Source organism: Hippopotamus amphibius, chromosome 2 (genome assembly GCF_030028045.1).
Source record: "Hippopotamus amphibius kiboko isolate mHipAmp2 chromosome 2, mHipAmp2.hap2, whole genome shotgun sequence".
NCBI classification, from domain to species: Eukaryota; Metazoa; Chordata; class Mammalia; order Artiodactyla; family Hippopotamidae; genus Hippopotamus; species Hippopotamus amphibius.
Window position 1 is genome coordinate 69,381,213 of NC_080187.1, and position 12,081 is coordinate 69,393,293.

Here is a 12,081-nt window from a genome sequence, read left to right on the forward strand (position 1 = left end):
TAAGTGAAAGATGAATTAAAGGATAGAATTTCTTACCCCCCAATACCATAAAACTAAAGCCCAAAGGGGTATAAGACTTAAAAGCAAGGATTTCAGATGTTTGGGGCTCTACTCACCAACATTCACATTCATTTTAAATGCATGATAAACCCATACCGTGGAAAATACCAAAGTGCACATTAAAAAAAAAAATTCAATGGATCCACTGTGGCATAGTAATGACCAAGTAGAGTGAGATCCTAGGTCTCTGAAAGGCAGAATGTGACAGAAATCTGGTTCAGATGCTTCCTAAATGCCAGGCTTTGCCAGTGGAGGGAAGGAATAAAAACGAAATGAAAGACTGGTACTGCAGAGCTGCTAATTAAAACAATTCAGAGAACATAAATGCTAGAGTAATTTTGGACCTGCCATATCAGGCTGGTTTCAATGCAAATGTAGTGTTCCGATTTCTTCCTTCTTTGGGAAGATATAATTAGCTCAGCTGCAACAGGGTGGAAGCCTTGAGGCAGCCGTTTCCTGGTGCTGCCAGCTCCCCCATGATGGAGGAACAGCTGCCACCTGCCCTCCTGCCATGGATCACACATCGGTGGGGCCACCCTGCAAGGCTGCTCACAAGCCACCAAGAGCAGAAGGCTCAGGCTGCCAGTGGGATTGGTTCTTGCTTAAAGATAAGGGACATGTTACTCCTTAATCCAGTTGACACCAGGCCCAAACAGCATCCTTCCATATGAGATAGCCTTGAAGAACACAAAAATCCTCCCCCATTACAGTGGCGGGAAGGATATTTAACACTGGTGATGACAGCCCACGTCAGCCACAACAGGTCCCCACCTTGGATTGTGCAGGCTTTTGGATAAGCTAGGAACACAATAATGAAGAAATGTGCCCACAAATGAGAAACCCAAGCTGTAAGGAGAACACGTTCCCCAGCTGCCATGGCAGAGAAGATGAAGACACACCATGATGGGGCGGGCTCAACGCTAAGCTTACGGATGATCCAACAGGTGGGTAACTCATGGGAAAGCAAGAGTGTCTTGGGAAACAGCCACCACAAGATGTGCTGGACTTACCTGCAGAAACAGCACCAGCTTCTACTTGTCCATTTGACAAACTCAAGAGAATGGACTCTACTGGTAGACTTTTGATACTTAAATAAGCAATAATATTCTACAAATGAGTTCTATGACAATAAATACTTTCATGGAACCAAAAAGTGGACTGCCATTTTGAAATTTTACAGAAGCCAAAGTAAAATGCATAATTTCTTAGTTTTCCTAGGCTACTATCAAATCGTCCAGTTCTCACACCCACCATCTACTTTCCTACCCCCTCCCTCCCATGCCCACCTATCACAGAAGCCAATGTAAAGCTGGTTCTTTCTCCTCACCCTCAGTGGGAACAACAAGCAACCAAGCTACAAACCCTGCAGCTGCCACTGAGTAATGACCACGGTGAGGGGATTAAATTAATGTGGCCTCTGAAGCTCATTTCTTAATGACTGGGCAGTTCCATGAAGAATATTTAACAAATAAAGGAACTGGGAATCATTATTTCTTCCAATCAATTCAGAATGAAATATTTCAGGGAAATGTCACTTAAGTGGAGGATTTTCTTTTTAACAAATCGGAGTATATGGTAGATGACAAATGACAATGTTTTTATAATGTGTAAATGACCGAGGCTAACTTCTCATGTCTATAATGATGGTCACGGTTTTGCTAGTAATTTTTTTAGGCTTTTTTATTGAGATGTAATTCATAATATTTACCCTTTTAAAGTACACATTCAATGGTTTTAAGTATATTTGCGCATATCCTAAACAACCATCACACGATACAATTCTAGGACATTTTCATCACCGCCAAAAGAAACCACATATCCAGGACCAATCACTGCTCATTCTCCATTGCCCCCAGCTTCTGGCAACCTCTAATCTACTTTGTCTGTATGGCTTTGCCTATTCTGGACATTCCACGTAAATGGAGTCATGTGGTATATGCGACCTTTTGTGCTTGGCTTCCTTCACTGAACACAGTATTTTCAAGGTTCATCCACACTGTAGCATGAATCAGCACTTCATTCCTTTTACTTAAACAATAGCCCATCACATGGATGATCACATTTTGTTTATCTGTTCACCAGTTGATGGACACAAATTGTTTCCACTTCATAGCTATTATGAATAATGCTGCTATTCCATTTGTGTACAAGTTTGTGTGTGTGTGTGTGTGTGTGTGTGTGTGTGAATATATGACTTCAATTCTCTTGTGTATATACCTAGGAGTAGAATTGCTGGGTTATATGATGACTCTGTGTTGAACATTTTGAAGAACTGCCAAGTTACTTCCAAAGCAGCTGCACCATTTTACATTCCCACCAGCACTTTACGAGGGTTCCAATTTCTCCACATCCCCGTTAACACTTCTTATTGTCTGTTTTGCCCAGTGGATATGAAGTGCTACCTCACTGTGGTTTTGATTCACGTTTCCCTAATGGCCAATGATGTTGAGCGTCATTTTTAGGTGCTTATTGGCCATTTGTATGTTTTCTTTGGGGGCACGAAAAGAAACAAATCCTTTGCCTATTTTGTAATTGGGTAATTTATCTTCATATTGTTGAGCTTTTCAGTCCTTTTCCTCTGGATTATTTTTCTAGAGATTGTAGAAAAGGACGTTGAGTACCACCTAGTTTAGTCCCGGCTTTGAGAATGAAGCATAAGTTTATCGATTTGGATAATGATAAGGTTGAAAATATTTATCAAGCACTTATTTTGGGCTAGGCACTCTGAAACCTGTATTAACTTACTGAGAAAGGGAGAGCTATTGCTTGGGCCACATGTTTCTTCCTTGGATACTCATCAAGATCAGCAAAGATTTTTCTTAAGGAAGAACCCATGTGTTCCTTTGTCTCCTGAGACAGGGAAATATCCCCATGCCCACTTCCTGCCAAGGGAGCAGAGCTAACAGAGATGATACATCCATTGGCAGGTAACCTCCTGCCATATTTTAGCTATCTAGAACAAACTGGTCATTGCTAGACTCAGGACAGGTGCTTTGCATCTCTGTTTTGAACACCTGAAGTTAAGCCTATGCCCAGGTTTCCTGCAAATACACCCAAGAAAATCCTTTTCAATTTGGTCTCCACCCTTTCTTGCTATATGAAATGTGGACAATGCTTATCAAGATGACAAAGGAAGAAACCCCACAAAACAATCTACAGAAGAATACGCAGCAAGGTAATGGATTCACTGTCTTAGACTAATTGTAGCAAAGCCAGCTCTGCTGAAGGGCAGAGGCACTGGAGGTGAAGGAGGCTGTAGGGAGGAGTACAGGAGACAAACTGAGAAGCCTCCTCCCCAAACATACATCATAAAGGGCAGAGCAAAGGTGAAGACGAGCATTTTCTTCACCAGCCCCAACTTAGTATGAAAGTTAGTCGGGTTCTGGGTTTTATCCTCTTGGACGATATATTTCTAAAACACATTTCTTTTCCTTCGTAATCCCTCTCCCCTTAAAAATCAAGCAAAACAACAAGAAAACAAAATTGGGGGTTTGAGATGGTAGAACACAACCCCAAATCTTCACTTTCAATATCATGACTTCCAGGTTTCCAGAAATAACCCTTTTCTTTGATACCGAAGTTCTGAGATCTCAGTAAATCTAACGTGCCAAGGGGGCCAACTCCAGGTAATCAGTGGATTTGAATTATTGTCTATAACTCTAGCCGTTAGTGCTTCCAGCGGTGGAACCCCAGGCAGACTCAGTAGGACAGAACATCTTGCCAAGATGGCCACCAGCCAAGCCACTTTCAACTGAGATGGTTCTGAGTGGGAACTTCCAAGGTCTTGGTGTCCTTTCATTTACATGAACAAGTTCACCTTAGATCAAGCCTCCAACAAAGGCTCCTGGCATAATTTCACGGAATCAAATCCAAACTTAAAATCCTTTAACTTCATGGCCTCCTGGAATATTTCCAAGGGTTCCCCTGGCAGAACTCTCACACTGAGAACTCTTCTCTCAGAGATATCACGCACAGCTCTGGAGAGCCATGCAAAGAGCAGGACGGTATTGTGGGCTGAATCGTGTTCCCCCCAAATTTATATGTAGAAGCCTTAGCCCCTAGTATCCCAGAACACAGCTGTATTTGGAGATAGGGCCTTAAAGAGGTAATTAAGCTAAAATGAGGCCATTCGGGTAGGCTCTAATCCCGTCTGAGTTGTCCTTATAAGAAGAGGAAATTTAGACACACAGAGAGACCCCAGGGATACAGCTGCACAGGGAAAAGACCATGTGAGGGTATACACAGCAAGAAGGCACTGTCTGCAAGCCGAGGAGAGAAGCCTTAGAAGAAACCAACCCTGCCGTCACCTTGATCTTGGATTTCTAGCCTCCAGAACTGCGAGAAAATAAACTTCTGTTGTGTAAGCCACTTAGTCTGTGGTATTTTGGTGTAGCGGCCCTAGAAAACATACAACCAGGGTCCCCAGGGAAGGGGGGCCCTGGGGTCTCCTCGCAGGTGCAGCCACTCACCCTGTAGTAGTCAGTGCTGTACACATCCCGGGACATGCCGAAGTCCCCAATCTTCACCAGGAGGTTCTCTCCCACCAGGCAGTTCCTGGTGGCCAGGTCTCGATGCACGAAGTGCTGGGACGCCAGGTAGACCATGCCCGCGGCGATCTGCTGGGCGATGTGCAGCATCTGCGACTGCGTCAGCTCCGTTGGTGGGTTGCCCTCAGCCATCAGCACGGCGTCAGGTCCGTGAGCCCTGGGGAGGACACAGAAGGCCGTGCTGGAGCTCAGCTCTTTGCCTCACAGGGCCCTTTGCCCCACGTCAGCTGCTGGTGTGGAAAGATGCTGCCTGACTTAGCAAAAGAGGAGCCAGGGATGCTCTACCCTTTGGAGGTTTTACCTCCAAAGCCTCCAGAGCACCCAGCCTTTATATCCCAGCAAGTCTAGCATTTCCAGGGCCATGTGGGCCTGAATTGTGCCCTCCTCAACACACACACAGGTTCACATTTTTGGGCTCTGGAACTACACTGGGGTCAGGCACTAGCTAGATCACAAGACCCTGAAAAGCAGTGGGTGGCCGAAGCAAAAAACAAGCCATAAAACCTCCAAATCAACATAAAACACTGGGGGAGAGTTTGGCTCTCCTGGAGCGGTGGGTCACTCCACCCCAGCAGGAGCCCCGTCCCCCTGCTCCCAGCCACATGCTGCAGCAGAGGGCCCCCCACCCAGGCCGATCCCTCCAGGGTGCAGCTCTGGTCTCCCCCACACCACCTGCTCTGCAGCCCAACATGGTTTCAAGCTGCGTGTGTTATCCCAAGCCCAACTCAGCAGAATCCCAGGGCATCCTCATCCTGGACACATTCGCAGTGAAAAATACCATCTCCTTCAGCCCACCCCTGCCCCTGACCTCTAGCTCAACACACCCACTGGCCACCATATAGGCGAGCCTTTTGAATTACATCACATTTATTCTTTACTGGGACAAGTTTATTCCCCACATTATGGTGGGGAGCAAGGGGGAGTGGTGAAGTATGGTGTTTTATATCTTTTTATCTTCTGTCTTACACAACCAGCCTTTTCTCAGCTGAAACTTAAGGCATCCTAACAGCGGCATGTGCTTCAGGGAGGGGAGGGTTCCAGTCTTAGGATGCCATAATTCTCCCCCTCCCCATTTCCACATTCCCCACCCTGGAACCCTGCTCAGGAGCCAAGACTGGAGTCATTGCCCTTGACAGCCCGAGGGCGTGCTGCAGGGCAAGGAGTAAAGGCATCCTTTGTGGCTGGACTTGACAGGGTGGGAGTCAAAGGGCTTCTCCCTCCCAAAGGCAAACAAGGGAGATCTCCTTCAGGACAGTTGGAAGTATTTAAAATAAACATAGAGGATTCTAAACAAATTTTAAAGTGGGTGACCCCACTTACAGGGTTCCAGAGATATGTGTGTATTTGAAAATAAGACAGCCAGAATTATCCAAAAACATCCATCTCCTTTTGCCCCTCCTCCCACCCGCCAGCCCCATAGCCCCTCCCATCTTGGCTCCAGCCACAGTGGTTCCCAAAATATGCTGTCACCAGATCTTTCGTTCTTGTATTTTCAGAGAACAAGCACTGGACAAGAAGGTAAGAGGGTTCCCAGTTCTTGCAGCACCCAGCTCCATGATCTGGGGAAGGCTTTTAACGTGTCCAGTCTGTAATTTCTTCATTAGTCAAAAATCCAAAGGGGTGTTATACTGGGTGATCATTTAGGTTCCTTTTACCTCTGAATATCTGGATTTAACCACTCCTGTTTTTTGCACAAGTCAAGTCCTAACATGTTTATTTCACCTCCATTAAAACTACAGCCCTGACTGCCAATGGTCACACCGAGGAGAATGTGGGAAAAGCCTCGGGCTCTCTCCAGCTCAGAATCTCTCACTGGAGTAAGAAGTCTTGCAGTGCAGTGACCAAGGTTCTGGGTAATCAGAACTGATCTCCTTCTAATGTGCTAGCTGTGACCTCAGGTGGGCTACAGAATGTCTCTGGGCCCGTTTCCTCATACTGTACAGTGGGGATACTGACTACACCTTCCTAATAATGCTACACTGACAGAGATACTTGAGACTCAGCTTGTACGGTGCTTTGTGGACTTTCATTGGAAAGCTGGAGAGAAAGGCCTTGAAAACAAAGTTTTATTTAAAAAAGAAATGGGGTGTGGGGTTGGGGTGGGATGAATTGGGAGATTGGGATTGCCGTATATACATTACTAATAAGAAAAAAAATATCAAATTGTACACTTTAAATGTATGCAGTTTATTGTATGTCAATTATATCTCAATACAAGTCCTTAAAAATTAAAAAAAAAAGTAAAAAATAAAAAAGAAATGGATGGTGATATGAAAACACAAGTCATTCTCTGTGCACTTCTTTTTGTGGTTGGCCTGTGACAGGACCCTCAGGGCCGGCCCAATCCATCTCACTAAAGGTTACTCAAATCCAATGCTTCCTAGCACTAAGGGGCAGGGGAAAGTGACAATATTTTCATTCATCATAGGAAACAAAGCTCTTATGGGACCTCAACACCAGGAGAGGCACCTAGGGATGCACATACATTATGGGAAATCCTGAAATACCCAGAGAATGTAGGTCAGGATGAAATCTTCATAGATTTAGTTCAAAGAGTGAAATAAGTCAGTGGTTTGCCACAACCTTATTTCAGCCCCAGAAATCCACACTCGTCTAAGAATCTGTCTGTTGCAAAGACTCCAGGAAAGAGGAAAAGTTAGAGGCCAGTGCAAAAGGCCACCTCTATGCAAAACCCCCATCCTGCAGCCTTCCACTCTGCAGCACCGAAAAGCTAGCGCCCTCCGGGGCCCTCTGCACTCTACCCCCTCCCCGGTGGGTTGAGGCAGGCGCCTGCGTTTTTAAACAGCCATTTCTCCTGCTTGGTTCTGGGTATTTGAACAAGGCTCCTTTTTATAGAAGAAGCCTTTGGATGTTTGGCTTGAGCAGAAATTCATGCTGTAAAAAGAGAGAAGGTTCTTAAGAGGAGTATAAACAGAGTTGACAACAGCCCTCTGCTTCACTCCGCAGGTTACCCTGCAGCTCTTAGAAATAAAAACATATTTCACCTCTTCCAGGAGAACACACCTTAAGAGAGGAAAGCACCACTGGCGCCCTGGCTCAGGGAGCAGGTAGCAGGTTCAAAGGGATGCTGATGAGGGAGGCTGCCCACCCTGCGCTGGCCTGTTTCCTCCCCATGTGGGTGACGGCTGCACTTAGCCACACTCTTCTGGCTCCAGAATTCTACAGGACACCACTTTCCTTCTGGTGTTTGAACGGCCACTTCAAGAGTACGTATTAACACGGTTAAGACTATGGACTCAGCAGCCAGGGCTGTGGGTTTGAATCTCAGCTCTGTCACTCATGAGCTGTGTGACTCAGTTTCTTCAGCTGTAATATGGAAATGATGGTGATTAATAGCTTATTAAATGGATGCATTTAAAACATTTAGAATGCTTAGAAAAGCTCAATAAATAGCTTTTTTTTTGGTGGGGTGGGAGAGGTGCACACAGCTTGTGAGAACTCAGTTCCCTGACCAGGGATCGAAACCAGGTGTCAGCAGTGAAAGCACTGAGTCCTAACTATTGGACCACCAGGGAATTCCCAATAAATAGCTATTATTGCTTGGAAAAAAGAGCCTTGTATATCGTCCCCTCATTGGAAGAGAATTCAGGAGAATCCTAAGGGGGAAATTGTACCCTCCTTGAAAGCAAGGACCATGTTTGACGCCTCATCTCCCGGCCAACCTAGCATAGGGCCTGGCCATGCTGGTCCTCAATGTATGGCTTTTGGATGAATAAAAAGAGTGGGAGGATAATTGTAGGCATCTGTCTTTATAGGGCAGTTCCAGTGACACTTGGGGACACATTCATGGCAGTGTAAGTACTGGGTTCCCTTCCAGAAAGAGAGGACAGACGGTAGTTCACAGCATATCCTTGGACCTGCGAATCCGATTCTTGGCATGGAAAACCTCTTGTTCCCAGATTCAGCAGATTCTGAAATTGAGCTGAGGAAGTTTTCAACAGCTCAGTGCCCTGCACAAGCTGCCAAGGGAGAATCAGGTGCCTGCTCCTTCTAGAAGGCAGGAAGGAGAGCTAGGGATGTAGCTGAAAGTGAAAGGATCAACACACACACACACACACACACACACACCCCCCACACACACACGCACGCACAGTCTGAACTCACAGAGGCACTTAATTGCATCCAGGTGAGTACATTTGAATTTATTATGCCACAGTTTTTGGAAAGTACCATGTTATATTAGGGACATATCCTAGAACATGGGAACAAGGGAAATTAGTTCTATAAGCAGCAGAGACCTCAACCAAATTCAGCTTCTTTCCTTCCTTTTACATTAGATCTGTCAAGATAATATGCAAAAGCTCCCATGGTTCTCTCTCCTACCACCTGTGCATGTGTATTCATGAGGCTAGAGATGGCCAAAGTGATCCAGGTTGTACAAACCACAGGATGCCATTTCTAAACACAGCAGTACCCTCTCCCGCTTCCACTGTTCTCTCAGCAATTGATTTATTCCTTAAACTGTACCGTTCCTGAAACTTCCAGTGGCTGCATGAAGCTACTGGTGCCAATTTCTGTGGAAAGCCCTCCTCAGTGCCCGTAGCAACTGGAGGAGGACAGAGCAGTCTAGGTGCTGCCGTAACACAAAAGGTGTAACTTTCCCAGGATTACGGATCCCTCAATCAAAATACAGAGGAGATTGTGTCAGAGAAGAAGGGTGGTGGGGACAACTTCTATTGGTCACCTGCCATCACAATAGTCCTGACACTAGTCCTTGAGATGGGTGTTATCATACTCCTTCTACAAGTGAGGAAACTGAGGCCAATGAGGAACGTCTTCCTTATTTCTCCTATTTTATACTATCTACCGAGAAATCACAGCCAGCCATTTCCTAATCTTTCAAAGAGTAGTGACGTTTTAAAGAAAACAGCATGGTAGAGCCAGACGTGACCTCAAGAGGTTCTAACTCAGACCCACCCGAGAGTTGAGGTGACTGAGGCAAAGTGGGCTGGGGACCCACCCGAGGGACCCAAGCAGCTGATGCAGAATGGGGGGGGGGACCTGGGTCTTCCAGCCCTCACGACTGACACCCCTCACTCTTTCCATTGTATGAGATCTTAAATGTGCAGCTTCCATTTGCACCTCTGCTTAATGCAAATAAAAGCATCACTTGGTTTCCTTCACCAAGGAGTGTCTGGATCAGCACCTTTCTTCTCTACCTTGGTAGATACGGAATAAGAACGCTCGCTATGGGCTCCAGCAGGGTGACCACCAGCTTCCTCTGCCTCTTTCATCAAACCCAGCTCTCCTCTCGATTTCTCTCACTGAGGCAGCTGGTGTCTGCGTGGAAATCATTACTAGCCTAAGCCAAGCTTCTGCTTGTTGAAAATGTTCTACTCGCTCCTATGCCACGAACTTTCTATTTATTCTAATTCAGCCCTCATGCCTACCCTGCTGGCTCAATATTATCATCAGAACTGCTAGAGATGTGCCCAAGGTCATTCAGCTAATAAATGCCAGAGCTGAGATTCAACTCCAGCTGAACATCCTGCCCTGATCACTATTGGCCCCTCAAGAGACACTGCACTGCAGTCCCTTTTACTTTTTGAGTGACTCCTCACTTGCTGTATCTTGCAGCCCCTCCCAGGCCCCTGCACCCATCGCCCCAAGGAAAGGACTTTCTGAGAACCTACCACTGAACCAAAACACAAACTGGCCAGTGCTAGGAATCCAAGTCACAACCCTATTGAACAACCCAAAGACTCCCTTGTATCCTCAGCGTTTTCCCTTTCCTCTCTTTGCAGCCTTCCCGTTTCCCCCACTGGCCGCAAAACCCCTCCAGTTGAAGCTGGCCATCTTTTCCTGACCTCAGGGGCTCAACATGAACCCCAGTGCTGAGTCTTCAAGGATCCTGCCCAATGTCGTTTTACCTCCTTCCTTCTCGACATTTCGCTCTTTCGATTCTGTTCTATTCCCGTGATCTTCTGACCTACTGACCTCCCAGTTCTTCTTTCTGTCCTCAGAATAAAGTCCAAATGCTCACCTTTCCAGCTGTGTCTCCTCCTACCCCTTCTTCTACCTCCCCTCGTCCTGGTTTCTGACATTGTCTGACATCTCCAGACTCTCCACTTTTGCCGGACCAAACCTTTCCCTGTGACACCTGGGTTCCTGAGCTCCAGCTCTTTCATTCCTCCTTTATCCACCTGGCAAACTCCTACAGACCCCAAGGCCCGTCTCAGATGCACATGTCACATACCATTTAATGAACCAACGTACAATAAACACAGGTGGAGAAGAAGTGGAATTGTTAGCATCACATTAGCAGAGTTCATTGATTGAGGGAAAGGGGCAGGGCAGCGGCCCCAGGTTCTTTCTCCGCCGCAGGTGCTGGTGTCATCACCAGGACAGGCTGTTCCAGAGAAAGGTCCTGGGGCCCCTTAGTCCTTCCCAGGTACCCCGCATCCTCACGCCCAGGCCGCCCGGAGCCTGCCTGCCACCTGGACCCCAACGCCCCTCCCGTACCTGAGGAACTTGTTGAGGTCCCCGTGCTTCATGTATTCGAAGACCATGATGAGCGGGTCTCCCTCCACGCAGACGCCGTAGAACTTGACGATGTGCTCATGCTGGAGGTTGGTCAGCAGCTCGGCCTCGCGGTGGAAGTCCTTGCGTGCATTGTCGCTCGCGTCCTTCAGCGTCTGGGGACCAGGGGCAGAGGGGAGAAACCAATACAGCTTAGACTGAGGGCGTGAGAGGGAAGCTGTGTGGAGAGGAATTCCTTTAGGGGGCCTTGAGGTCCCTGGATGAGAAGGACATTCATCTCATGTGTCACACAAAAGATGGGAAAAATGGCCTAATTTCTGAGGAGATAATGTTTGTATAATAACTGAGGAAAAATCTCCTCTGGGTACACAAAGCTTTAGGGTTCACGAAGCATCTGCGTAGATGTTCTCTCATTAAGTGACAGACATGAACTTTTGTTTTACAAGATACTGAATACAGTTCCCTGTGCTATACAGTAGGCCCTTGTTCATCTATTTTATATGTAGTCATGTGTATCTGTTACACCCCAATCCCCAATGTATCCCTACCCCCCTCTTCCCCTTTAGTAACCATAAGTTTGTTTTCTACCTCTGTGAGTCTATTTCTCTTTTTAGATAAGTTCATTTGTATCGATTTTTTTTTAGATGCCACAAATGTTTGTCTTTGTCTGTCTTACTTTGCCTAGTATGATGATCTCTAGGTCCATGCATGTGGCTGCAAATGGCAGCATCTCATTCTTTTTTATGGCTGAGTCATATTCCACTGTATATATATACACCACATCTTCTTTATCCATTCATCTGTTGATGGCCACTTAGCTTGCTATCATGTCTTGGCTATTGTAAATAGTGCTGCTATTGGAGTGCATGTATATTTTTGAGTTAAAGTTTTCTTCTTTTCGCATATATGCCCAGCAGTGGGATTGCTGGATCATATGGCAACTCTATTTTTAGTTCTTTAAAGGAACCTCCAT

At 46.2% G+C, this 12,081-nt stretch overlaps 1 protein-coding gene across 3 annotated transcripts in view; it reads right to left on the reverse strand.

Moving 5' to 3' along the window:
* NTRK2 (neurotrophic receptor tyrosine kinase 2) overlaps positions 1-12,081 on the reverse strand; it is a 345,813-nt gene that overhangs the window by 58,195 nt on the left and 275,537 nt on the right. For all 3 annotated transcript variants that reach the window (XM_057722523.1, XM_057722521.1, XM_057722520.1), the window contains 2 exons: positions 11,091-11,263; positions 4,530-4,764 (listed from right to left, as the gene is read on the reverse strand). In XM_057722523.1, the coding sequence (XP_057578506.1) occupies positions 4,530-4,764; positions 11,091-11,263 (408 nt within the window). The remainder of the gene's footprint in view (positions 1-4,529; positions 4,765-11,090; positions 11,264-12,081) is intronic.